The sequence below is a fragment of the Salvelinus sp. IW2-2015 genome, linkage group LG16 (genome assembly GCF_002910315.2).
Source record: "Salvelinus sp. IW2-2015 linkage group LG16, ASM291031v2, whole genome shotgun sequence".
NCBI lineage: Eukaryota > Metazoa > Chordata > Actinopteri > Salmoniformes > Salmonidae > Salvelinus > Salvelinus sp. IW2-2015.
In genome coordinates this window covers 3,741,669-3,769,389 of record NC_036856.1, presented here as the reverse complement: position 1 = coordinate 3,769,389, position 27,721 = coordinate 3,741,669, and the positions used below count along the sequence as shown (strand labels likewise).

General features: G+C 43.7%; 1 protein-coding gene across 1 annotated transcript in view; it reads left to right on the top strand.

The window, feature by feature from the left end:
* The window catches only part of LOC111975548 (receptor-type tyrosine-protein phosphatase S-like), a 268,179-nt gene extending 241,915 nt beyond the window's left edge, over positions 1–26,264 (top strand). The window contains 7 exon segments of the mRNA XM_070447461.1: positions 2,265–2,550; positions 9,338–9,516; positions 9,675–9,801; positions 10,065–10,190; positions 14,403–14,557; positions 23,968–24,103; positions 24,724–26,264. Of these exon segments, the coding sequence (XP_070303562.1) occupies positions 2,265–2,550; positions 9,338–9,516; positions 9,675–9,801; positions 10,065–10,190; positions 14,403–14,557; positions 23,968–24,103; positions 24,724–24,792 (1,078 nt within the window). The 3' untranslated portion in view covers positions 24,793–26,264.
* Positions 26,265–27,721: the final 1,457 nt, after the last annotated feature.

The following is a 27,721-nucleotide window of genomic DNA, read 5'->3' as shown; positions in this document are numbered from 1 at the left end:
TAACCTAGGTTAACTAGACTCCCATTAAGGATTCAACTAGGTTAGCTGCAGACTCCATATGGAATTTACAACTAGGTTAACGTAGACTCCATAAGGATCTCAAGCCTAGTTAACTCGCACTCCATAAGGATGCTCACACTAGGTTAAACTTAGGACTCCATAAGGGATTCGAACTGGTAATAGACTCCATAAGGAATTCAAACTAGGGTTAATACTGGACTCCTATAAGGAATCAACTAGGTAAACTAGACTGCCATACCAGGATTCAACTAGGTCAACTAGACCGCCATAAAGCGATTCAAACTAGGTTAACTCGACTCCCATAAGGGATTCAACTTAGCGTTACACTCGCACTCCGATAACGGATTCAACTAGCGTTAACTAGACTCCATAAGGAATTCAAAACTTACGGTTAACTGGACTCCATAAGCGACATTACAACTAGGTTCACCTTGGACTCCATAAAGCGATTCAACTAGGTAACTGGACCTCCCATAAGGATCCAACTAGGTTACTCGACTCCATTCAAGGATTCAACTAGTTAACTGGACTCCCATAAGGACCGATTCTAACATCTAGTGATTAACTCCGGGAACTCCATAAGCGATCTCAACCTCAGGTTACACTGCCGGCAACTCCATTCAAGGACTTCAACTACGTTTAATCCGAACTTACCATAGGATTTTCAAACATCACGGTTCCCACTCACTCCCCATAAGCGATTCAAATCTAGGTCATAACTAGACCTCCCCTAAGCGATTTCAACCTAGCGTAACTGCCGACTCCTAAGGAATCCTCCAACTAAAGTTAACTGGACTCCATACCAGCGAATCTTCAACTAGCGTTAACTGGACTCCATAAGGATCTCACACTAGGTTACTGATCCATCTAAGGCACTTCCTAGGTTCATCTTGGACTCCATTACAGCGATTCAACAGGATTACTAGACTCCCATAAAGGATTCAACTAGGGCCCTTAACCAAGACTCCATTAAGGCATACTGAACTAGGTTAACCCTCGACTCATAGGATTCAACTAGGGTCTCAACTCGGACTCCATAAGGATTCACACTCTAGGCATTAACTCAACTTAGTCTAACATCTAGGTTTACACTTTTCAACTACAGGTTACGTTGAACAGAGGCAGTGTGTTACTGCAGAGCCCGTGTCAAGGTCTCCTCACTTTCTTCCAATGAACTACGGACCCAGCACTTGAAAGCAACAGTTCCTTATTCCTCAGAGTACAGAGGCCAAGTCGTAACCCTCGATATTCCATCGACGTCCGTAGACGGCTGATACGAAGTGCACCGTTAGGATTCCGTCCATACTTACAGTATCTTTGTTCACACACAGCATGGCAGTAGATCAATCATTCATATTTATTGGAAAGATATCCTCACTCACAGTATGCATGCTCTGAATTCAATGTACGAAGTAGTTTACTGCCATGGCAACAAACAAGGGTTCAACCAGGCGAGTTGTCGCTGGGAACCTGTACAGTTGCCCTCCCAAGTCAGGAGGTGTGACAACCACTGTTCAACAGCGTGAGCAATACACTTTACAATACACACGATACACATCAGTGTGTGTGTGTGTGTGCGTGCGTGCGTGCGTGCGTGCGTGCGTGCGTGCGTGTGTGCGTGCGTGCGTTTGTACGGTTCAGTGCGTAGATCCAGTCATGCAGTGCTGGTATAACGGTAGTAGTGGTGAGTAAAGTGAAAGTCGTAGCTCTCTAGTGTGTTAACACTAGACTGCAGGGCTCTGAGTCACTCACACACAAACACACACACACACAGACACACACTCACACAGACACTCGCTCCTTATTAACTATGTCTCTCCTTCACGTCCTCTTTCCCCCCCCAATCTCTTCCTCTCTTTGTTCTGCGTCTTTCTCCTGGTCCGCCCTCTCTCTCCCAACCCTCTGTTTGTTCTTCTATCATCCCTCTCTTCTTCACCACCTCCCTCCCTGGCCCCTTGCATCCCGCCATCCTTCGCATTTCAAAATCCTATTCAAACCCACTCGTATTAGTGCCTGCAGAATGACCGCTGCGATGTGAATGTACTAGCATGACTGGATCAAGCAGACGTTGTCAAGGCGGGGAACGACAGACGAGAAGTCTCAATCGCTCCCATCTCTCATCTGTGATGAAATTGTATCTGTTCGGTCTGACGTGATTTTTCGAGAACAATCTCTAATGTTCTCTCTCTCCCCCTCTCCCCACTCTCCTCTCTTGCTCCCCCCCCCTCTCCCTCCTCTCCCAGTGCGGGCGTCGGAAGGACGGGCTGCTTCATCGTGATCGACGCCATGCTGGAGCGCATCAAGCACGAGAAGACGGTGGACATCTACGGCCACGTGACGCTGATGCGCTCGCAGCGGAACTACATGGTGCAGACGGAGGACCAGTACAGCTTCATCCACGACGCGCTGCTGGAGGCGGTGGCGTGCGGCAACACGGAGGTGGCGGCCAGGAGCCTGTACTCGTACATCCAGAAGCTGGCCCAGGTGGAGACGGGGGAGCACGTCACCGGCATGGAGCTGGAGTTTAAGGTAGGGGGTGTAGAYAGGGTATAGGGGAGCTGGGGGTGKGGAGGCTGGGGAAGGTACGGAATGGAGGACGTTTGTTTGGTAGAGTGGTGCGGAGCCTGAGTTTAAGGTAGGGGGTGTAGATAGGGTATAGGGGAGCTGGGGGTGGGGAGGCTGGGGAGGTACGAAATGGAGGATGTTTGTTTGTAGAGTGGTGCGGAGCTGAGTTTAAGGTAGGGGTGTAAGATAGGGTATAGGGGAGCTGGGGTGGGGAGGCTGGGAAGGTACGAAATGGAGGACGTTTGTTTGGTAGAGTGGTGCGGAGCCTGATTAAGGTAGGGGGTTAGATAGGGTATAGGGGAGCTGGGGGTGGGCAGGAACGTTTGTTTGGCGGAGTGGTGAGTTTTGAGTTTAAGTTTAAGCCTGAGTTTAAGGTAGGCCATAGACATGTAGGTATGTAGGCTGCTGTGAACCTGAGAAAAGAGAGGTTGTGAAAAGGCACAAAATTGAGGTTTATTTAGGTTTTAGGCCTACTAATACGAAACCATCAATTATGTGGAGGAGCAACATTTTGTTTTTATCTTCAGTTGCTCTCAGTGCTCTGTCACATCCGTGATATCTTTGAGCCAAAAGGTAAAACACTAACGTTTAAAATTGAAATGGCCTTGGAAACATTTGAAATATATATTGACTTGTATATATTTTATAACGGCGCATTAAAATGGGCATGTCGATATCACACCCAATTCATGGAGGTACAAATGTTTATAGAGAGTTTATTATACCTCATTCATGTGAGCCTTAACCTCAAACATTCAGTCAGTGTTTGCTCACACCACTCAATAGCTTTGCCTTTWAAAAAAGCTAGGAATTGAACAGTTAAGCTCTCTGCTCTTTGTCTTCGGTGTGAATCCATTTCTCAAGGATATCAAATAATATTCTCCAGATAGAGCAGCTTTGTGATCAGTGTATAGACTCCAAATGAAGGATTATTCTGAAAAGGCATAAAGCGATGAATTTAAACTTAACAAATAACTGCTGCGATGAGAACCCGTTATCCCGAACGCGGAAGTGCATGGAATGTGGCCAAACACAAAGCGAGAGACCGATGATCCAATACTATCCGAACTTTGTTGTTCCCTCTTTGCACAACGATACACTTGACCTTGAATTACACATGTACATGCCCCTATCTCGCCTCAGAATCCTTTGTAATATTCCCAATGCCATTTATCATCTCGCCGCTCGAAGAAACAATAATGATGCCGGTTTCATCCAAGACATTTGCTACAGTGTACCACGATATAATCTCGAACAGCTACAGCCCCATCTGTAATAGGGATAACGGTACTGAGAGGTACGCAGTCGCGTCGGATTAATAGCGGCGGGCAGCGGTGGTCGTAGCGCGAGAGCGTTTAGTGAGAAGGTGTCATTTAACAGTTCATGTTGACGCACGGCGAGGCGAAACGGCGAGGGCAAGCAGGAGGGTCCTCTCACTAATGAACAGAGAGACGTTACTGCGTCTTAGAAAGGAGTTGCTGCGACAGTTAGTCGGCGTTTCCCAAACTCGGTCCTTGGGACCCCAAGGGGTGCACGTAGGGCTGTTACGGTGACCGTATTACCGCCACATAGGCGGTCACGAGTCATGACCCGCGGTCAAATTCCACGTGACCGTTTAGTCACGGTAACTTGGCTTCTCCAAGCTCCGATGCTGCTGATGGTCATTAGTAGCCTACCAAACTGTGCTCAGCACTCTATTGTCCATCTAATCATTCTGGCATCAATGCAAATGTAATCGAAAATCAAACACTTCATGAGAGCTCATGAGCACATGGTGCGCAACATTTCCATGCAATGAGGGAGATAACAGAGTTTTGATGGCCTCTATTAAAAAGAGGAGGGTTCCATCAGCTTTCTATAGGCTATATTTATTTCTCAACTTTCCTAATATTAAGCACATTGCTTATCTTTACAAAGGGAGTATAGCCTACCTGGCTGGCATGAAAATGAACTATGGGAAAAGCGTCCTCCATTACCTATTTAGGTGCATAGATGACATGCATATTTTCTCCTTCCCCTGTTTCGAGACAGTTGCATGATAATGGTCCATTCTAAATCAAAACAAATTTCACATATTATTTAGTATACAGTGCATTCAGAAAGTATTCAGACCCCTTGAATTGTTCCACATTTTGTTACATTACGGCCTTATTCTAAAATGGATTAAATTGTTTTTTTCCCCCTCATCAATCTACACATAATACCCCATAATGCCTAAGCAAAAAAACATTTTAAATGTTATTTGTGAAAATGTATTAAAAATAAAAAACTGAAATATGACATTTACATAAGTATTCAGACCCTTTACTCAGTACTTTGTTGAAGAACCTTTGGCAGCGATTACAGCCTCAAGTCTTCTTGGATATGATGGTAAAAGCTTGGCACACTTGTATTTGGGGGAGTTTCTCCAATTCTTCTCTGCAGATCCTATCAAGCTCTGTTCAGGTCTCTCCAGAGATGTTTGATCGTGTTCAAGTCCGGGCTCTGGCTGGGCCACTCAAGGACATTCAGAGACTTGTCCCAAAGCCACTCCTGCGTTGTCTTGGCTGTGTGCTTAGAGTCATTGTCCTGTTGTAAGGTGAACCATCACCCCAGTCTGAGGTCCTGAGCACTCTGGAGCAGGTTTTCATCAAGGATCTCTCTGTGCTCCGTTAATCTTTCCCGAGATCCTGACAAATCTCCCAGTCCCTGCCGCTGAAAAACATCCCTACAGCATGATGCCAGGTTTCTTCCAGACGTGACGTTTAGCATTCAGGCCAAAGAGTTCAATCTTGGTTTCATCAGACCAGAGAATCTTATTTCTCATAGTCTGACAGTCCTTTAGGCACCTTTTGGCAAACTCCAAGCAGGCTGTCATGTGCCTTTTACTAAGGAGTGGCTTCTGACTGGCTACTCTACGGACAATTCCTTTGACCTCATGGTTTGGTTTTTGCTCTGACATGCACTGTCAACTGTGGGACCTTATAAAGACAGGTGTGTGCTTTTCTAAATCATGTCCAATCAATTGAATTTACCACAGGTGGATTCCAATCAAGCTGCAACATTTCAAGGGTGATCAATGGAAAGCTCAATTTCAAGTCTCATAGCAAAGGGTCTGAATATTTATGTAAATAAGGAATTAATGTTTTAAATGTTTTTATAAATTTGCAAAAAAAAATGTAAACCTTTATTTGCTTTGTCATTATGGGGTATTGTGTGTAGATTGATTAGGGGGGGAAATGATTTAATACATTTTAGAATAAGGCTGTAACGTAACAAAATGTGGAAAAAGTCAAGGGGTCTGAACACTTTCCGAATGCACTGTACGTAAAGACAAGATTAAATCAAGAATAGTCTGATGGCTGACCATATTAGCCTATCACGTGTGAATGATATATTATCACTTGTGAATGATGCTCAGCTTGTGTGCTGGTAAGGCAAGAAACATCGCATACCTTTTTTTGCGACTTTTTCAAATCGTATTCGCATGTAGCCTAGCCTATATGTTTTGAGACGTTTTCTATCTCAACTAAAGTGGCCAAATAACTTCTTAAAATGAAGCACATTAATCCGCTTTACAACGGGTGTAGAGCCTAACTGGCATACATGTGCAGCGGGTTTCAAGTTTGGGGAAGATCATTTTTAGCATAAAAATCCACCATTAGCATTACTTGCATAATGGCATTTGCGGTCACTTTTGAGATTTTCCCGCTATTTCCATGTGTGCATTGCTGCGCTTATAATGTGAAGAAATAGCCTAATAGTTTATCAACATTTTAAGCTAAAAGTTCTGATCTGTTGCGTCAGCCTCATTGCTTTTAAAATGTTTTTTTGATGTTTGTGGTTGTATTCATCTGGGATCTATCGCAACTCACAACTGTCCCAGACTAAATTGGGAATATTTATTTCTCGCACAGAATATAATAGGTCAAATTTTGTACTATGGGGGGATAATATATTGACATATGCTAGTGATTTTTCCGTTCGTTAGGCCTACTCATCTTGTTGACTGACGAAAAGTAAATGTAGACAGTTCTTCCAACATTTTCAATATGCGCCTCGGAATTCAATAAGGACTGGCGCAGTTGCGTCCCCAATGTGTCTGTCTTCACTTGTAGCCTGTGAGAAAGTCCCGATCACATGATGGAGAGCCATGTTTACTTGTAGCCATGTGAGATAACCCGTTCACATGATGGGCGTTGGCTAATAAGAATTGAGATATCTGAGAGAGCCATGTGAGTGAGAGGTGCTTCAGAGCATGCTGCCGGGAGAAGGGAAATCTAGTTATTATATTCAGCCCAAGGGCACAACTGGCCGCAAAAGGCATGGATTTTTTAGGGTGCATTTACAGCTACACAAAGGCTGTGCCGCAAATCGTTTGGAGAAAATATCCTTTCTATTTTATTTTCAGCTATGTTCAATTGTATTCTTCGTAAATAATATCAAATTATGCCACGGAATTCTAAGCAAATCTTGTCTGCTAAATTAACTTGTGTAGCCCACAGCCATATGGCATAGCCAGATCAGAGCCTAACATAAGGACAACTCAGAGTATGCTATTCTGTTCTTCTGAAATAGACTACATTCTATTCATATCATGTTTCATTAGACCTGTCTGACAAAAAAAAAATATATGTTTTGTGATGGTGTAGGCTCTATTAAATGCAGATGTTCCTATATTAAATGTAGATGTTCCAAAGGTCTGCATCAGTGGCATATAGGTTATGCATGGAGCCAGGAGATGCTAAATGTGTTTATGTTAAATAACGGTCAATTACCCTGAGACCGGCTGTTATTTGCTTGACAATTTTCGTGGCCGCCAAAGTCTTAGAGGCTCGTTTAGTTTTTTTCCCTAGGACTGCACAGCTGATTCAAATAATCAAAACTTGATGATTACTTGATTATTTGAATCAGATGTGTAGTGCTAGGGCAAAAACCAAAACGTGCACCCCTTGGGGTCCCTAGGACAGAGTTTGGGAAACCCTGGTCTATAGGCTTGAGATCAGTGCAGTCGTCCATAGCAGTATTTATGCCTTTGTTTACTTACGACTGCCAGTGCGCACACCAGACCTAGGTTCAAATAGTATTTATTTTCTTTCAAACGACACTTCAGCTATGCTTGATCAAGCTTGCCTGGCCCAATGCAACCAATGGAATAGTCCCCAAAAAATGCAAATCCCGCCCATCCTGCTTAGCATTATGGTAGTTGTAGGCTACATGACAGAGAACATAAGTACAGTATCATCCAGAACTCACGGTGGAAAGGGGAAACTAAGGTTGTTTCTTTGACTAGAGGTTACCTAGGTGCGTCTCTGCCCTTAGGGAGGAAGGGAAACAAGGACGGGTTGCCAGATTGGTTGGTTTTCCAATCCACACTCTCCCCCCGGAGTTTGGTGTAGTAACAGATCTGGGCGCCTTGCCAGCCAGTCTCATTCCAGTTGCCTCTGTTAAAGGGGGATCAAAGGGAAGAAAGGAGAGAGGGAAGAGAGGATGGGATGTGGACAGGGGGGTTGACCCAAATCCAAGTGGCAATGACAGTCTGGGCTTTTGGCACCGAAAGAGAGATGGAGAGAGAAGAGGGGGGTGAGGGAGAAAGAGAGGGGGAGAGGGAGAGAGAAACAATTACATTGGGGGAATGAGTGAGAGACATTTTAGGGAGGGAGGAAGGAGTAGCGAGAGTTAGGCCGAGAGAAAGATTGAGAAGGGATAGAGAGAGGCTGTCAGAAAAAGTATAGCTTACACACAGCAGACATCAAGGTCAAAGGAGTGAATAGGGAGAAGAGGGGGGTGGGGGGTGAGGTGTGCGTGTGCGTGAGGGATGATATTGTCAGACAGACTGACCCACAAACTGCCGTGATGGTCCCTTTGATGGTCATTTGTCAGTACAGGTCCCAATTTGGATCATGACACTGTGTGTGTGCACGGGCCTGCTCGAATGCATTCTGTGTGACTGTGTGCTCGACTGTGTGCAGAGCATATACCAGACTCCCATTATCAAAGACTTAAGTGACCCACTTTTTGCAGACGGGTTTACTGCCTCATAGAAACACACCTCTCCAGTTTCTGTTTGATGCTAGCTTGTTACAGTAGCACAGAGCAGTGCTTCAAGTCGTACTATTTTACCTCATAGCACCTCACACAAGACTGCACGTTGCAAAGTACACAGGGATGTGAAAAGGAAATGGGGAGTAGATTAAAGACTGTGTTCTTTGATTGCTCCATCCAGCCATACATTATGAAATCATTCATCAAATAGATGTGTCTGCATTTTTAAGGTGCTTCAGCCATCGTCTCTGGCTCAGCTCTGTCTTGCTCAGATAAGATCTCACAGTTCTTTATTACTCTGTAGTCTTCCATCTCTCGCTCTCCTTCTCTCTCTACCACTTTCTATCCTTTTGACTCTCGTTCCATGTGACATTCATTCCTATCTCCCCCTACCCCTCTCCATGTCCCTCTCCCTCTCTCCTCCCTTCCCTCTCTCCTCCCTTCCCTCTCTTCTCTCCCCTCTTCCCCCTACCCCTCTCCCTCCCTCTCCATGTCCCTCTCCCTCCTTCCCTCTCTTCTCTCCCCTCTTCCCCCTACCCCTCCATGTCCCTCTCCCTCTCTCCCTCCTTCCCTCTCTTCTCTCCCCTCTTCCCCCTACCCCTCTCCCTCCCTCTCCATGTCCCTCTCCCTCTCTTCTCACCCATCTTCCCTCATCCCTCCACCGCTCCCTCTCGCCATCCCTCCCTTCATCGCTCCGTCCAATCCTCCAACTCTTCCTCCTCTACAGCGCCTGGCCAATTCCAAGGCCCACACGTCCAGATTCATCAGTGCCAACCTGCCCTGCAACAAGTTCAAGAACCGTCTGGTGAACATCATGCCCTACGAGACCACCCGCGTCTGCCTGCAGCCCATCAGGGGCCTTGAGGGCTCCGACTACATCAACGCCAGCTTCATCGACGGATACAGGTAGGTGGAATGGGTGTGGGGGTGGGGAAGAGAGAGAAAGACGGAGGGGGGTGTGTGTGTGTGTGTGCGTGCATGCAACTATGACTGTCTCTCTGTCTGTCTGACTCACCACACTACATGTCTGACCTGAGTGTGTGTGTGTGTGTGTGTGTTGCCAGGCAACAGAAGGCTTACATCGCCACGCAGGGCCCGTTGGCAGAGACCACAGAAGACTTCTGGAGGATGCTGTGGGAGAACAACTCTACCATCGTAGTCATGCTCACCAAACTCCGAGAGATGGGCAGGGTAGGAGACACTTGATCTCTCTCACTCACTCACTCACTCACTCACTCACTCACTCACAGACACACAGACCCACTCAAGCATTCTTCTCTCTGTCCATCATTCAGTTATCCTCTGTAGTGCAGTCTGTACTACTACCCCAATGACAAACGGAGCACATGCCTAACCTGCACCGACTGTGGTCTATGTATTCGCGTTCATCTCAAAGATCTATTTATCCTATGCCCCCTCCTCACATGTGTGTGTGTCTCTCTCTGTGTTCACAGGAGAAGTGCCATCAGTACTGGCCCGCTGAACGTTCGGCCAGGTACCAGTACTTTGTGGTGGACCCCATGGCCGAGTACAACATGCCCCAGTACATCCTCCGAGAGTTCAAAGTCACCGACGCCAGGGTAAGTGTGTGTTTGTGTGTGTGTGTGTGTGTGTGTCCATGCGTGTGTCCTTTTCTTAGAGATGACACATTCTGTTTCTATTCATGCCTCCCTCCCATTGATTCTGTGTCTAGAAACGCTACTGTCCTATACACTGAGTGTACGAAACATTAAGAACACCTGCTCTTTCCATGACATAGACCGACCAGGTGAATCCAGGTGAAAGCTATGTTGTCACTTGTTCATATCCACTTCAATCAGTGTAGATGAAGGGGAGGAGACAGGTTAAAGAAGGATTTTTAAGCCTTGAGACAATTGAGGCAAGGATGGTGTATGTGCACCGGTCAGAGGGTGAATGGGCAAGACACAAGTAGTTTCAACAGTTTCCCGTGTGTATCAAGAATGGTCCACCACCCAAAGGACATCCAGCCAACTTGACACAACTGTGGGAAGCATTGGCGTCAACATGGGCCAGCATCCCGAATGCTTTCGACACCTTGTAAAGTCCATGCCCCGACGAATTGAGACTGTCCTAATCAGTCTGCATGCCTAGTGTATATTCCATTCAACCTTTCGCTTGTATCATCAGCGAGGCTTGAGAAAGCAAACTGATTGAGGCCATTTTCCTCCATCACATGACAATACAGTGCTGATAGGGTATGTGTCAAGAGTGTCAAGAGTATGCTCGTATGATTGCTCCTTATACCACCTTTAAAGGGGCAATCTGTAGTTCAAACAACAACAAAGTGGCCACTCCGCCACTGTTTTGGTAAACACCTGAGGGATTGGGTTGGAGAGGATCCCAGATTGCCCCTATTAATGACAATATTTAAACCCAGAGAGAGTTTTGACCTGATGAAAGAGCGTACAGTGCCTTTTTGTCCTTTTCATATATGTGTGCCATTCGCCCATTTTAAGGAAAGTGCATGAGACCACAACCATTTCTATGATAATATGATTGTCCGTGGTCTGTTTAAGCACTAAGGCCCATTCTACAGTACAGGCTACCATTTTGTGTCCAATGTAGCAGTAACTGCACTGCAGAACACTAGCCCACCTGGGACTGGCGGACATGTTGGATTGCTGCTTGAGCCAGCATGGCGGCTAGTTAGGAGCACTCATGTTGGTCTGGGGGAAAAAAACACTTTACACACTGGCCTAGCACTCAGCCTCCTGCAACTCCCACTGGGCAGATTAGACATAAATGCTGCTTAAGCTGATGCTCTAGGTACCACACACACAAACTATACCTTCCCCTACCACACACACACACACACACACACACACACACACACACACACACACACACACACACACACACACACACACACACACACACACACACTAAGGAGTGCCTGGGAAAGGTGGACTGGAGCGGCAGCTGCAGCGGTGATTCTAGGCTGTGTTAATTGTGATTGAATCATCAAAGCGGCCCACTCCAGTAATCAGGTTGGGCCGCACGCGTAAGGTCTCACTAAGAAATGAAAGGGACCTCTAATCAGAGATGACTGGAGGAAGAGAGGGAGACGGACGAGGAAAGGAGCGAGAGAGGTGGGCGGGTGGGAGAGAGGAGGAGGGAATGGGAGGTGGTTGGTGTGCCTGTGTGGAAAGGGTCGGGTTGTGTGTGTGTGCGTGCGCGTGCGCGTGCGCATGCAATAGCAGAGACTCCACACTTCAGTTGTCTCTGCTAGCGAGGCAGTCACGTATTTAATCACACAATTTGACACAGTGCGCAGACCCTAAGGTTGTGTGTTAAATGTATTTATTTAGATTTGTCTCTGCGCGCTTCATTAATTGTGTTGTTGTTTGTTTTTCTCCTCCTTCGCTTTTAATCCGTGCGGGGAGGCAAAACGTTTTCAAACGAGGTTTAAAGGGGGAAAACAAAGGTAAAGAAAGGCGACAGAATGGTGAGCGAGAGATAAGAGAAAACAGTGGCTTGTGACAGTCAAATGAAAGACACTTTTTACACTGATGAGTCTGAAGAATAGTCGTCAAGGAAATGAGACAAGGCTAGGGACTAGGGAGTGTTTTGGAGAGTATTAGGATTTCTTAGCCTTTTGCTTGGGACTCCATGTATACTGGACAAAAATATAAATGCAACATGCAACAATTTCAAAGGTTTGACTGTGTTACAGTTCATATAAGGAGGTCAGTCAATTGAAATAAATTAATTAGGCCCTAGTCTATGGATTTCACATGACTGGGAATACAGATATGCATCTGTTGGTCACAGATACAGTACCTTCAAAAAAAAGGTAGGGTCGTGGATCATAAAACCAGTCAGTATCTGGTGTGACCACCACTTGCCTCATGCAGCCCGACACATCTCCTTCGCATAGAGTTGACCAGGCTGCTGATTTATGGCCTGTGGAATGTTCTCTTCAATGGCTGTACGAAGTTGCTGGAAATTGGCGGGAACTGGAACACGCTGCCGTAAATGGCGATCCAGACCATCCCAAACATTCCCAATGGGTGACATCTCTGGTGATTCTTCAGGCCATGACAGAACTGGGACATTTTCAAAATCCCGGAATTGTGTAGAGCCTTGCGACATGGGGCTGTGCATTATCATGCTGAAACATGAGGTGATGGCGGAGAATGAATGGCATGTCAATGGGCCTCAGGATCTCGTCACGGTATCTCTGTGCGTTCAAATTGCCATCACTAAAATGCAATTGTGTTCGTTGTCTATAGCTTATGCCTTCCCATTCCATAACCCCAGCGCCACCATGGCACTCTGTTCACAATGTTGACAACAGTAAACCGCTCGCCCACACAAACCCATACACATGGTCTGTGGTTGTGAGGCTGTTTGGACCTACTGCTAAATTGACAAAACTGCACATTTTAGAGTGGCCTTTTATTGTCCCCAGCACAAGGTGCACCTGTGTAATGATCATGCTGTTTCATCAGCTTTTTGATATGCAACATATCTTGGCAAAGGAAAAATGCTCATTAACATGGATGTAAACTAATTTGTCCACAAAATTGAAATAAATAAGCTTTTTGTGCATATGGAACATTTTGGGAATCTTTCATTTCAGCTCATGAAACATGGGACCAACACTTTACATATTGCGTTTATATTTTTGTTCAGTGTAGTACGGCTAGGTTCCAATTAAACATACAGCCAGCCTCCTCTCCTTTCCTCTTTTCCATGTCTCCTTTCCTGACAATGGACCTGAAATCACTTGATAGGTATAAGCAGCATAGTGGAACCCTATCAACACTGTTCAATGATCAGTGGTCATCAAGGAAGAAGACAAGGCTAAGGACTAGGGAGTGTTTGAGGAGTATAAGGACGTAGCCTTTGGTATCGTATCCTCAGCCTCAGTTGCCAAATTCAAATTCAGAGACCGTTTCCTTTCTCTTCCAGTCGACTACTGAGATTAAGACACCACCATAATTGACTACTCTTCGGGCAGAGATTCAAATAAAGCAATTTTCTCGATTGGTATAAGTCCAGTCCGCACCGATGTGGGTGGCCACACCAAATTGGTCTTCCTCCCTTCCTGGTTGCATGTGGTTTTTTGCATGTCAGGTCCCTCCATCCATCAGTCCTCCATCCAGGATTACCCCGTTTAACACAATGTTTAGAAGAGGACGCTTGTCACGCCAAATGCCCTATTGATTTCCTCTAACCGGGACTTATTCCACCGAAGAAATGACAAGCTAAAATGAAAGAGAGGCAGAGAGAGAGAGAGAGAGAGAGAGAGGGGGGCAGGGAGGGAGGGAGAGGGAGAAAGTGAAAGAAAGGAAAGACTGTTGGAAAGGGAGAAAATAGTTTGAGAGAAAAAGAGAACTGATAGACTGTCAGATGGACGTCAGGGGAGACAGGTCATTGTGGTGTTGTATGAGGGTGAAGTTGAACTGGACCAGTTCTTGTTATTGAGCGGTCTACTAGACACAGATAGGGACAGCGTTGGGACTTGGCGGTTCGCTGACCCCAGATCAAGTTTCTCTCTGGGGTGTGTAGTGAAACAGTTATTGTTTCTGTTCCTGAATCCGTTTGTTTGCTTGGTATGTGGTCATCATCGTGGACAATGAGAGAGTCTGTGACACAGAGGACGTAAAGTGAAGGATCTTGGTTTTTTACTGACCCAATCCCTTCTCTCCCCTTACATCCTCCTCTCTTTCCCGTTTTCTCAATCATCCTCTTTCTCCTTCACTCCATCCCTCTCTTCCTTATCTCTTACCCTTTCCATCCATTCTTCTTCTCTTTCCCTTTCTCAGGATGGGCAGTCCAGGACAGTGCGGCAGTTCCAGTTCACTGATTGGCCGGAGCAGGGGGTGCCCAAGTCAGGGGAGGGCTTCATAGACTTCATAGGCCAGGTGCACAAAACTAAGGAGCAGTTCGGCCAGGACGGACCCATCTCTGTCCACTGCAGGTAAGAGCCCTGTGTGTGTTTGTGTCTGCGTGTGTCTGCGTGTGTCTCCATGCGCACATGGGCCTGCGTGTAGGTGTGAGACGTGTCAGCTGTGTTCTTTATAATTCAGACCAACACCATTATTTGTACCTAACAATGTCAGCATATAACACAGTATCCTGGGTCTGTAGGTGTGTGGGTGTCTGACTCCCAGGCTGATACCTTGTGTTGTTAAGGGGATTAAGACTAACCAGCCTCCCGTGGTGCTAGTCTTAATGTCCTCCACAGACCAGATGCATGTTTCTCTCTCTCTCTTTCTCTCTCTCTCTCTCTCTCACTCTCATTCTTTATAAATCTCTCTCTCACTCTCTATCAATCTCTCTCTTTCTCTCGCTCTCTCTCGCTCTCCTTACTGCCACTGCAGTGGGCTGCCATTACAACGCCTAAGGCTCAGCTCATTCATAATTGATCACACGGAGCGGCAGCCTGGCATTTGTAAATGGGAGGCACATGAAATAATTCGGCCATTTTTATTTTACGATTCCCCGTGTGATAAATTTTTATCACATTGTGTTTTCTTTCTTCCAAGGTAACCTTTGTCATTAATTTGGCAAGCATATTCCAAAATATTTGTGTGACTACCACCTCTGGGGTACCACTGAAATGTGTTACTTAGTATGTTTATGGTTAAGAAAAGAATTCCCTGCACGCTGCTAACTTGCAAAGTTTCATCATTGTATTGAAACAACATGTTGGTTGAAAATAAAAAAAACTCCCTCTTTGCATCGTTTTTCCTTCGCAAAGCCACCAAACACTAGCCTGGTCCCAGATCTGTTTGTACTGTTTAGCCAACTCCTGTGGTTGCATAAACAGATCTAGGACCAGGCTAACATGAGATCTACCTATACACTAGATCTACGTACCTATATGGACATCATTATTGTGTCACCAGACTTTCACCACCATACTCCCATGGGGAAAATATGATATCACCGCCAGACATTGCATATACCATTTAAGAGAGAGGGCTGTGTCTTAGGACCTGCAATAAAGCTGAGTTATCCTCTCTTGATGAAAGGATTTAGCCCAGCAGCCTGGTAGAGGAGGCACAGCTAATGCAGCGGCTCAGGAAGGCGAGGGCTCAGTGGTTACGTGCCAAATGGCACCCTATTCTCTATATAGTGAACTTCTTTTGACCAGAGCCCTATGGTGCCATTCAGGACGCATACAGTGAGAGCATTGTCTTCACCTGGCATTTTGAGCACAGGCCCGGGAGTGTTATTGCAGTACTACTCTAACACCTCGGAAATCGTCTCAGTTCTGACCCAATGCATGCTGGGAAGTAGGAACGAGTCAGGGATGCCCCCTCCCACCGTTGCTCTTCTCGGAAAGCTCCGGAAGCCCAACACTGAGAACTGGGCTCAGCTACTGTCTGTCTGCCTGGAGTGTCTGTCTGTCTGGACTGTGTAGGTTCCCTCCTTTGTTATCCTATTGTCCTCTCGATTTTCACGTCACTTCCTGTTGAACGCAGAAGAGCTTGGCTTTGTTTGTTTGGAAAGTTTGTTGTTTGAAAGTGTATTGGAAAGTTCTTGGTAGCTAGCTAGCTTCTTAGTTTGGATCCTGCAATGCAGTTGGCGTCAGTTGCTGGGACTGCTTGTCTCTTTCCAGTGATTATGCCGACCAAGGACGGGTCTGAGGAGCTATTATCAAGCTGCATATCAAGCTAGCTGTATATCAGGCTAGCAGTTAGCCATTGTGGCTGGGACCTCGGATTGTCCCGGGTTTGGGCTGTCTAGATCCCTGCTGTTTGTTGTTTTCAATCTTCCCCGTGACCTGCCCTGTCTGGAACTGCCAGGATTAACAGCGTAACCTACGTTGCTAGCTACCATGACAAAGACCAAAGCTGGCGGGAATACCGTTGAGGACAGTGGTGTCTCTCTATCACACGTGAAGGATCTTTTAAACAAACAAAAAGAGACCTACAAGCAGTTGTTACAACAACAAGAAATAGCTTCAAGTGTTTTGTCCAAATACTTGTCGATTCTACTAATAAAAGAATGGTCGACCTGACCAGAGAGGTCCAGGACTTGAAGAACAGTTTGCAGTTCTCCCAGGGTCAGCTCGATGAGTTGAATCAGGAGAAAGGCAAGATGACAGCAATATGTAAGTCATTGAGAGAGGACATCAGTTGTGTGTGTGAACCCATGTGAACCCATGTCAACAATCAAGGCGGAACAACATGGTTGTGGACGGAATTGCAGAATCTCCACATGAGACCTGGGCGGAATCTGAGGACAAAGTGAGGGAAATGATTGCTGAGAAATTGAAGATGGACCACAGGAGGATTGAGGTGGAGCACACCCACAGGACTGGAAAACCCACCATCGGCCCAGGTGACAGGCCCAGGGCCATAGTTGTCAAGTTCCTGAGGTTCAAGGACAAGGTAGCTGTTCTGGAAAGAGCCAAGAACTTGAGAGGAACTTATATCTTCCTCAACGAGGACTATTCTGAAGCTGTGCGCCAGAAGAGGAAGGAACTGATCCCAGCCATGAAAGCTGCCTGAGTGCGTGGGGACATTGCTTACATCAGCTATGACAGGCTCATTGTCCACCCTCCCTCCCAGAAGCCTGGAAGGGATTAGAGAGCCAAGCCTATGGGTTTGTAGCTTTAACCCCGCTGCACACACACACACACACACACACACACACACACACACACACACACACACACACACACACACACACACACACACACACACACACACACACACACACACACACACACACACCTATTGATTAATTCACTGCTGAATGTATATTTTTTCTCTTGCTTTGTTTGCTCTTTTCAGTATTATGTCTCTCTGATAAGCTACCGAGGAAAGGGCTGAAAATAGCCCATATTAATATATGGAGCCTTAGAAATAAGGTTCATGAAATCAATAACTTGCTAAAATCAGATAACATTCATATATTAGCCATTTCTGAGACTTAGATAATTATTTTGATGATACAGCAGTAGCAAAACAAGGATATAACATATATATAGAGGAGACAGAAATGCTTATGGGCGAGGTGTTGCTGTATATATTCAGAGCCATATCCCTGTAATGCTTAGAGAGGATCTCATGTCAAGTGTTTTTGAAGTGTTGTGGTTGCAGGTTCACTTGGCACATCTAAAGCCTTTTCTTTTGGGGTGTTGCTATAGGCCACCAAGTGCTAACAGTCAGTATCGAAATAATGTGTGTGAAATGCTTGATAGTGTACAGTATGTGATAAGAACAGAGAGGTCTACTTTCTTGGGGACCTGAATCTTGACTGGTTTTCAGCAAGCTGTCCGCTCAAGAGGAAGCTTCTTACTGTAACCAGTGGCTGTAATCTGGTTCAGGTTATTAATCAACCTACCAGGGTGTTTACACACACTACAGGAACAAGATCATCCACATGTATCGATCACATTTTTACTAATACTGTAGAACTTTGTTCTAAAGCTGTATCCGTACCCATTGGATGCAGTGATCACAATATAGTGGCTATATCCAGGAAAGCCAAAGTTCCAACAGCTGGGCCTAAAATAGTGTATAAGAGAGCATACAACATATTTTGAATGTGACTCTTATGTGGATGATGTTAAAAATATTTGTTGGTCTGATGTGATTAATGAGGAGCATCCAGATGCTGCACTTGATGTATTTATGAATTTGCTTCTTCCAATTATTGATAAACATAAACCAGTTAAGAAACTGACTGTTAGAACTGTTAAGGCTCCATGGATTGATGAGGAAATGAAAAACTCTATGGTTGAAAGAGATGGTGCAAAAAGAGTGGCTAATAATTCTGGCTGCACATCTGACTGGCTTACTTACTGCAAATTGTGTGACTAAACTCAACAAAAAGAAGAAGAAACTGTATTATGAAGCCAAGATCAATTGTATACAACTTTGGAGTACTTTAAATGAAATCATGGGCAGAAAGACAATTTCAACTCCATCTTTCATTGAATCAGATGGCTTATTCATCACAAAACCATTTGATGTTGCCAATTATTTTAATGATTATTTGATTGGCAAAGTGGGCAAACTTAGGCAGGAAATGCCAACAACGAACAGGGACCAATTGTATTCATGCATAGAAAATAACAAATAATGATGACAAATAAAGAAAAGCATTGCAAGTTTGAATTTTGTAAAGTTAGTGTGGGAGAGTTGGGAAAATGATTGTAATCGATCAATAATGACAAACCTCCTGGCATTGACAGCTTAGATGGAAAGCTACTGAGGATGGTAGCTGACTCTATAGCCACTCCTATCTGTCATATTTTTAATCTGAGCCTAGAGGAAAGTCTTTGTCCTCAGGCCTGGAGGGAAGCCAAAGTAACTCTACTACCCAAGAGTGGTAAAGCGGCCTTTACTGGTTCTAACAGCAGACCTATAAGCTTGCTGCCAGCTCTTAGCGAACTGTTGGGAAAAATTGTGTTTGACCAAATACAATGCTATTTCTCTGTAAACAAATTAACAACTTACTTTCAGCATGCTTATAGAGAAAGGCACTCAACATGTACTGCACTGACACAAATTACTTATGATTGGTTGAAAGAAATTGATAATAAGAAGATTGTGTGAGGTGTACTGTTAGATTTCAGTGCACCCTTTGATATTATTGACCTGTTCTTGAAAAAACTTGTGTTATGGCTTTTCAACCTCTGCCATATTGTGGATTCAGAGCTATATATCTAATATAACTCAAAGGGTTTTCTTTAATGGAATCTTCCCTTATGTCAAACATGTAAAGTGTGGTGTACCGCAGGGCAGCTCTCTAGGCCCTCTGCCTTGCATTTTCCCCTTCACTTTACTCAATCTTCCAAATCAGTAGAACCCAGAGAGTGTTCTTCGGTGGAAGCTTCTCTAACATCAGATATGTACAGTGCAGTGTCCCTCAGGGCAGTTGCCTTGGACCATTACTCTTCTCTATTTTTTACAAGTGATTCGCCCTTACACAAAGCTATAATTACTATGTATGCGGACGATTTCACACTCAACACGTCAGCACCCAAAGCCAGTGAGCTCACTGAAAGTTCGCTGAGATTTACAGTCAGTATCCGAATAGGTGATTAACCTCTCTGGGATATGTGGGACGCTTGTAGAGCGCCAAATTTTAAAAAATGATTTAAAATCAAACTTTCATTAAATCACACATATAAGATACCAAATTATAGCTACACTCGTTGTGAATCCAGCCAACATGTCAGATTTCAAAAGGGCTTTTCGGCGAAAGCATAAGATGCTATTATCTGATGATAGCACAACAGTAAACAAAGAGAGTGTAGCATATTTCAACCCTGCAGGCGCAACACAAAACGCAGAAATAAAATATAAATCATGCCTTACCTTTGACGAATTTCTTTTGTTGGCACTCCAATATGTCCCATAAACATCACAAATGGTCCTTTTGTTCGATTAATTCCGTCCATATATGTCCAAAATGTCAATTTATTTGGCGCGTTTGATCCAGAAAAAAACAGCTTCCAATTTGCGCAACGTCACTACAAAATATCTAAAAAATTACCTCTAAACTTTGCCAAAACATTTCAAACTACTTTTGTAATACAACTTAAGGTATTTGTAAACGTTAATAATCGATCAAATTGAAGACGGGTCTATCTGTTTTCAATACAGGAGGACAACAAACTAACGATACTTTTCTAGTCTTGCGCAACTCTCAAACAGTACACATAACGTTACACTGATTCCAGATGGCCGTTCTTCTTCATTGCACAAAGGAATAACCTCAACCTATTTCCAAAGACTGGTGACATCCAGTGGAAGCGGTAGGAACTGCAAACAGGTTGATTAGAAATCTAGTATCCCAATGAAAACTCATTGAACAGATGGTGACCTCAACAACAAAAAATAATCTGAATGGTTAGTCCTCGGGGTTTTGCCTGCTACATAAGTTCTGTGATACTCACAGACATGATTCAAGCAGTTTTAGAAACTTCAGAGTGTTTTCTATCCAAATCTACTTAATAATATGCATATCTTATATTCTGGGGATGAGTAGAAGGAAGTTGAAATTGGGCACGCTATTTATCCAAAAGTGAAAATGCTGCCCCCTATCCTAGAGAAGTTAATAATAAACTGGTCTTAAATATGTCTAAGAACTAAAAGCATTTCATTTGGTTGAGCACATTCTCTATGACCTAAACCTCAGCTGGAGTTGTGTATAAAGGGTGTGACCATTGAGCAAGTTGAGGAAGCCGGATGGTCAATTATCATGGGCACGTCATATTGCTAAAGTTGTTGTGAAGGAAAGGGAAAGGGGGATACCTAGTCAGTTGCACAACTGAATGCATTCAACTGAAATGTGTCTTCCGCATTTAACCCAACCCCTTAGCGTTTTTTGACACAAAAATCAACTGTACTAGTTGTTCAGGTTCTGGTCTTGTCCCGTCTTGATTCCTGTCTGGTAATATGGTCAAGTGCAGCAAAGAAAGACGTAGCAAAGTTGCAGCTGGCTCAAAACAGAGCAGCGCACCTTGCCCTTAACTGCAGACACAGAACTAACATCAACAACATCTATCCTGGTTGTGGATTGACGAGAGAATAACTGCTTCTCTTCGAGTTTTAACGAGAAATATTACTGTGATGAAAATTCCACATTGTCTGCATAATCAAATAACATTCAGGTCATACATTACCCAAGAAGACAGGCCACCAAGGGTTTCTTCACAGTCCCCAGGTCCCCAGAGCCATGATTACATGGAACTTCCTTCCATCTCCACTTACTCAAGCAAACAGCAAAATGACCTTTTAAAAAAAAAAATTAAACAACATCTCATGGTACGGCGGGGACTTTGAGGGGACACACACACAGACACACTCTAACACACACGTTATGTACAGTATTTAGTTGTATTGTTTGTATTATTATTATTATTATTATTATTTTTACTTGTCATGTTTTAGGTTTTTTGTGAACCCCAGGAAGAATAACTGCTGCCTCTGCAAAAGCGAATGGGGATCCAAATAAACAATCAAACAAACAACTCTCTCTCTCCCTCTCTCTTTCTCTCTATTCTACTGCCTCCCCAATTCCTATCTAATAGAGCCACACGCTTTTTGTCATTAATTGCCTGATTACTTTCTGTGAATGGGAGTGTAAATCCTCTCATTCAATGCTGCTTTCCACGGCGGTTAGATTTGGAAGTCTATCTATTTAAAAGGGTTTGATGGAGTTTAAGAGCCATATGACAAGCTGTGACTAGCTCCCTAGGATGAGCTTTCTCCACACTCCAGGAGAGGATGGGGTTGGTGTGTAGGAATGGAGGAGGGGGGGGGGGGGGGGGGGTTGAAAGGACAGAAGGGGGTAGACTTTGTGGTGGCATAGTGTCCACGTTGAGTTTTTTTGGAGGGGGAGGTTTTGTCGCTGGTGTCTTGTTCGGTCAATCTACTGTCAGAAGTTTTCGAGGTAGAAAATGGTCAAAGTTATCTTTGGTAAAAAACAACAACATTGTAACCTTTCAGAAACTGTCATGGGGCGGGTAAGAGAGAAAAATTAATCTGTTGTCAAATCAATTATTGTTCCATTGGTGAAGTGGAAGTCATTTCACACCAAAGTAGCTTACGGAGACAGCCCTCAAGTATTTCAGGATCAGAGTTAAGACTCGCCCTATTTCTGGGGACTGTTGCAGGAAAAGGTTTGCAATGGGGGCTTAATGATGCAAAGTGTGTGTGTGTGTGTGTGTGCGTGCTTGCGTGCGTGCTCATATGTGGGTGCGTGTCCGTGTGTGTGTGCGCGCATTTGTTTGTTATTGTGTACATACAGTTGAAGTCGGAAGTTTACATACACCTTAGCCAAATACATTTAAACTCAGTTTCTCAATTCCTGACATTTAATCCTAGTGAAAATCCCTGTCTGTTAGGATCACCACTTTATTTTAAGAATGTGAAATGTCAGAATAATAGTAGAGAGAATGATTTATTTCAGCTTTTCTTTCATCACATTCCCAGTGGGTCAGAAGTTTATACACTCAATTAGTATTTGGTAGCATTGCCTTTAAAATGTATAACTTGGGTCAAGTGTTTCGTGTAGTCTTCAACAAGCTTCCCACAATAAGTTGGGTGAATTTTGGCCCATTCCTCCTGACAGAGCTGGTGTAACTGAGTCAGGTTTGTAGACCTCCTTGCTCCCACACGCTTTTTCAGTTCTGCCCACAAATTGTCTATGGGATTGAGGTCAGGGCTTTGTGATGGTCACTCCAATACCTTGACTTTGTTGTCCTTAAGCCATTTTTCCACAACTTTGGAAGTATGCTTGGGGTCATTGTCCATTTGGAAGACCCATTTGCGAAATAATCTGTCTGTAAACAATTTTTGGAAAAATGACTTGTGTTATGCACAAGTAGATGTCCTAACCGACTTGCCAAAACTATAGTCTGTTAACAAGAAATTTGTGGAGTGGTTGAAAACGAGTTTTAATGACTCCAACCTAAGTGTATGTAAACTTCTGACTTCAACTGTACGTGCGACCATGTATGCATTGCGTGTGTGCGTGCGTGCGTGCATGCTCATATGCGGGTGTGTGTGTGTGTGTGTGCACGAATGCTTTCGAGATTGTGTACGTGCATGTGTGTGTGTGTTCATGTCGTGTTGTGTGGGCGGGCATCAAAGTGGAATGTGTACGTTCCTCACATCAAGATTATCTCTCACATGATCATTTTAAAGCCAGGCGTTAAACTGTCTAGCAACGGCAGATGATGACTGGTATCCAGGGACAGGAGAAAGAACATAGAATGAACCAAATGGACACATATAATAGCTGTTACTAGAACTTGATTTCCCTAGACCCATATTTAGGGCTGGTTTCCTGGACACAGATTCATAAATCTAGCCCTAGACTAAGAATAATGTTCAATGGAGATTCTCCATTCATTCATACTTTTTAAGTCTAGGATTTCGGCTTCATTTTAAAGCCGAAGTTGCTGCATAGTTTTATGTTTTTTACATATTAATGAATGATAAATGCCGATTGATTCTTGAAGAATATAACTTATACATGCCTCATGAGCTTAGTTAAACTGTCGTTCTACGTCAGAATCCAAAATATACGCTTGTTTTACTCCAATGTTTATAAGTAATGTAAATGTAAACTAGCCTCAAAACATGGTTCAACCTACAATTTTAATATCATGGGATGGTCAGTCCTTGCATCCATGGCTCTCTCTATGAATTTGAGAGTGGTTACATCTCTCTCCGGGCCCATCCCTCAGCTTTTTACCAAAACAGAGGTGGGGTGGATGCTTTGGTATTGTTTCAATAAAGGACTCTAGCTTTAAACCAGCCAATACACTTTAGACAACTTAAATAATGTACACAAGGTAGAGCTCTTGGTGTAATAGTTGGACTTCATCTGTTGTGCGTGTTGTTGTTTTTCCAGTGCGGGAGTTGGCCGGACCGGTGTTTTCATCACGCTCAGCATCGTGCTGGAGAGGATGCGCTACGAGGGCGTGGTGGACATCTTCCAAACGGTCAAGATGCTGCGGACACAGAGGCCGGCCATGGTGCAGACAGAGGTGAGAGGTCACTCTAGACCACGTGTGTGAAACTCAAGGCCCTAGGGTGAGCCTATTCAATCTGACCTGTGGGTGGTTTTGAGTATTTTTAAAATTTTATTTAAAAAAGGTATCATGAAAAACGATCTCAATCGACATTTAAATGACTAAAAGCAAAATTGAAACGGTGTCGAAGTGATAATGGACCGAGAGTTATAGTCTCCTCACTCTGGCCAGCTTGCTAACAGTTATCAAAATGAAAGCTAGACAGTCAGGGAGCATCGAAAAATTCCAAAAGTGATAGAAAGAGAACAATTTTTTGCTAATTTTGACGGCATGAATTTTAATACATTTTAAGTGCAACCTCCGGACCTCGGGGAAGACCAAATGCAGGCCGCAGGAAAAAGAGTTTGACGTCTCTGCTCTAGACCCACAGGCCTTTGTGGATGTTGTGGTCCTTGTGTTTTGTTTATGTAGTTTGGCCATGGGTGCTAAGAATACGCATCAGAATTGTGTTAGCATTGGTACTGTCTGGTAGTCTTGGAGCTGCTGGCTTTGTTGTATTACAGTGGAGTATTCTCTTTTTTGTTGCTATCACAACGTGATATTAACGTTTAATATTTTGTCTTTTGTCTATGCAGGATGAATATCAGTTTTCCTACCAGGCGGGTCTGGAGTACCTAGGAAGCTTTGATCACTATGCAACGTAAAAAGCCATCTCGTCCCCCGAACCGTTGTCCCCCTCAACAGTCTCCTGAGCCATAGAAACTTGCTTGAAATTTGAAATGACAACAACAACAACAACAAACACAACAACAACAAACAGAAAACAAAATTCAACCAACAGGAAAGCAAACTAATTGTAGATTTTTTGTTGTTGTAAAGAAATCCATTTAAAACACAAACAATAGTGCAATTCCAATTGGACCTAATGGACTTTGATGCCGGTGAGGAAAGTGTAAACGATTCCAACAGCAAAACCAGCTGACGCCCTCACTCGGGAGAAAGGAACCAAAAGTGGTGGCTCAAGCTGTGGGGTGGGAATAATCAAAAGTGTCAGACTGCTAACCTTACCTCAAGTGTTCAGATGTGGCGGTTGACATTGTAAACATTTTGTGGACATCTTTAAAAAAAAAAAATACTACGTGCAAACAATACAGAGATAACAGCGAATGAAGGAAAAGTGACCGGGTGAACGTGACTGAGGTAAAAAAAAAAAAAAAAAAGCTAAAGAATTGAGAAGCTGAGAAAAGGGTGGACTGGATGTAGCTTGGATGAGGGAAGCGGTCTCATTTTTTAACATGTTAGAGCAGAAGTTCAGAGTTCCTAATTGTTGATGAACACTTTTGATGGCCTAACTGTGGTTGCCTGTGTACACAGATGATTGTCCCCCAAAAACGTTGCACACCGATAACACACTGAGTTAACGCTAAGGTGCTGGCAAGAGAAGTCAACCCCCAATTCGGTACCCCCTACCACTCTCATCTCTTTCTAGCAAGAGAACTTCTACTGCCCATAGTTCTGGTATGACCTTTCAAACTCCAAACTCGCAACTCTTCAAGTGTCCATCATACTCACAAAGGGCATCCCTATTACCCTTCAACTCTTTGGGAGAAGAGGAGCCTCTGCAGTAAAGAATAGTCTGGGTGAAAGTGAGGACGGTGTCTTAAAGTGACTACCATAGGTGGATTTTGTCAAATGCCAATTCAATCAATTTACTGTGTCAGTTTCTCCAGCACTTGACTTGTGGACCATTTTTTTGGTGCTGTTGAGAACAAACCCCACATGTTTATACAGTAACCACTGATATATCTCTCTTAGCCTCGGTCGCCAAGGACACTGGGTAGATGACCGCTCTTGCAAGACCAGAGAAATGACAACCATGTCCCATTACTTTTTACGATCACTCTTCGTTCAGGACTAGTTGTGCCATGAGTTACTGGTGCAGTGTCCGCCATTTTGAATGGTGAGCTCAGGCGGCCTTTCGGCTACAACGAGTGAAATCACCACATGAGGTCGGGGAATGAATGGTGAATGGCGGCAACTGGGCTCTCCGCAAACGTGTACAGTGACCAACAACCCATTGTAATCATTTGTTACTTTTGTCTTACAATTACTTGTATTTCTGGGAGTTTTCTGTCAATACCAAACATGCTGCTTATTCTCCTGTATGCTGTAAGTGTAACTCCTGTCTCTTATACACATCTAGATGTGTATAAGAGACAGGTGCCTGGACTGGTCGTGGCAGTTCGCACCCAGGCGGCTGGGACTGAAGGCGCATCCACATGTTATTGCCCCCCCCCCCCCCTTCCCCCCTCCATCTCTCACTAGACATTTTAGTCCCAAGCGTAGCGAGAAACTAGTCCTCTTGCAGTTATGGTACTAAGAGTGGAAGGAAAGTAGTTAAAAGTTGTGAGGAACTGAGTTGACAACCCAGAGAAAGGTTCCAGTCTTTTCCCTTCCACCTATAGGTCAAAGGCCACTGAAGTTGACTGCGGACGAGGTGGCCATGTTGGATTGGGATGTCGCGATGTGAAAGTTATAGCCACGATACAAATGAATTGCACATCACCACACGTGAAACCTAAACGATAGCAGGGCCGATTCTACGCACTATGTACTTGTGTCTGATAAAAAAAAACAAGCCCTCAAAAGCCCCCAATTTCATTTTTTTATCAGAGGTCAGTGCTTTGGTATACCCAGGAGTATACTTTTACATTGGCTTCTGTGAAGGGTTTTCGATTGGTATGTACACTAACAGAGTGATGAAAGGAACTGTGTGTAGTCTTTCTTATTTCCAAAAAAGCCTTATTGTTATTGTAACATTATGGAAACATTAATGTTGTATTATGATGACTATTGTTATTTTACTTTACATAGCTGACTTTTATTTTAGTTTTGGTTTAGTTTTTTAACAGAGATATTGTATCACCTTTTTTAATTAGCAGTAAGAAATAAATGCTTATTTGTTCATATTATGTTAAAATACATTCTATTTTTTCACTGTAGAAATGTTAAGTATAACATGTGTTTGTGTGGATGTGTACATATATACTTATATATCGCACATTCACACATACATATATATTTAAATACAGAATATAAAAATATACCCAAACTCTTAGTATGAATTTAGTTGTTTTTCTTTTACCCATAAACGTTCAATTACTCATGTAAAATTATGATGGATTTTTGTATATATATATTTTTTTGTAACCATAACCTTAACCTTGGGAAATATTGTTTGTTTCTCTGGGAACAATGAGGGGAGGTGTCTTGCCGAGCGCCGCTCCTACAACCCTTTTTAATTCCTACCACTTGGTAGACCTGTGCCGATAAGGAGATGGCATTTTTAATTGTCGTTGAAATTATTATTATCATTAACAGTACTTATTAGTATTCGTTTGAGTATTATTTTCATAGATAGTAGATTAAATAGTATACAAAGCATTCAATTAGAGGCAAACTACATTATTACACATTTTTATGAATTTGCCAGACTAAAGGTACTGTACTTTTTGACCATGTACAGACTATGATCTCCCTCTTTCTCAGAAGTCCTTTTTTCCCCTCCTTTTTATTTTGTCTTTCTTTTCAGACACAACATGATTATCCCTTTGTTAGATATCAACTATGATC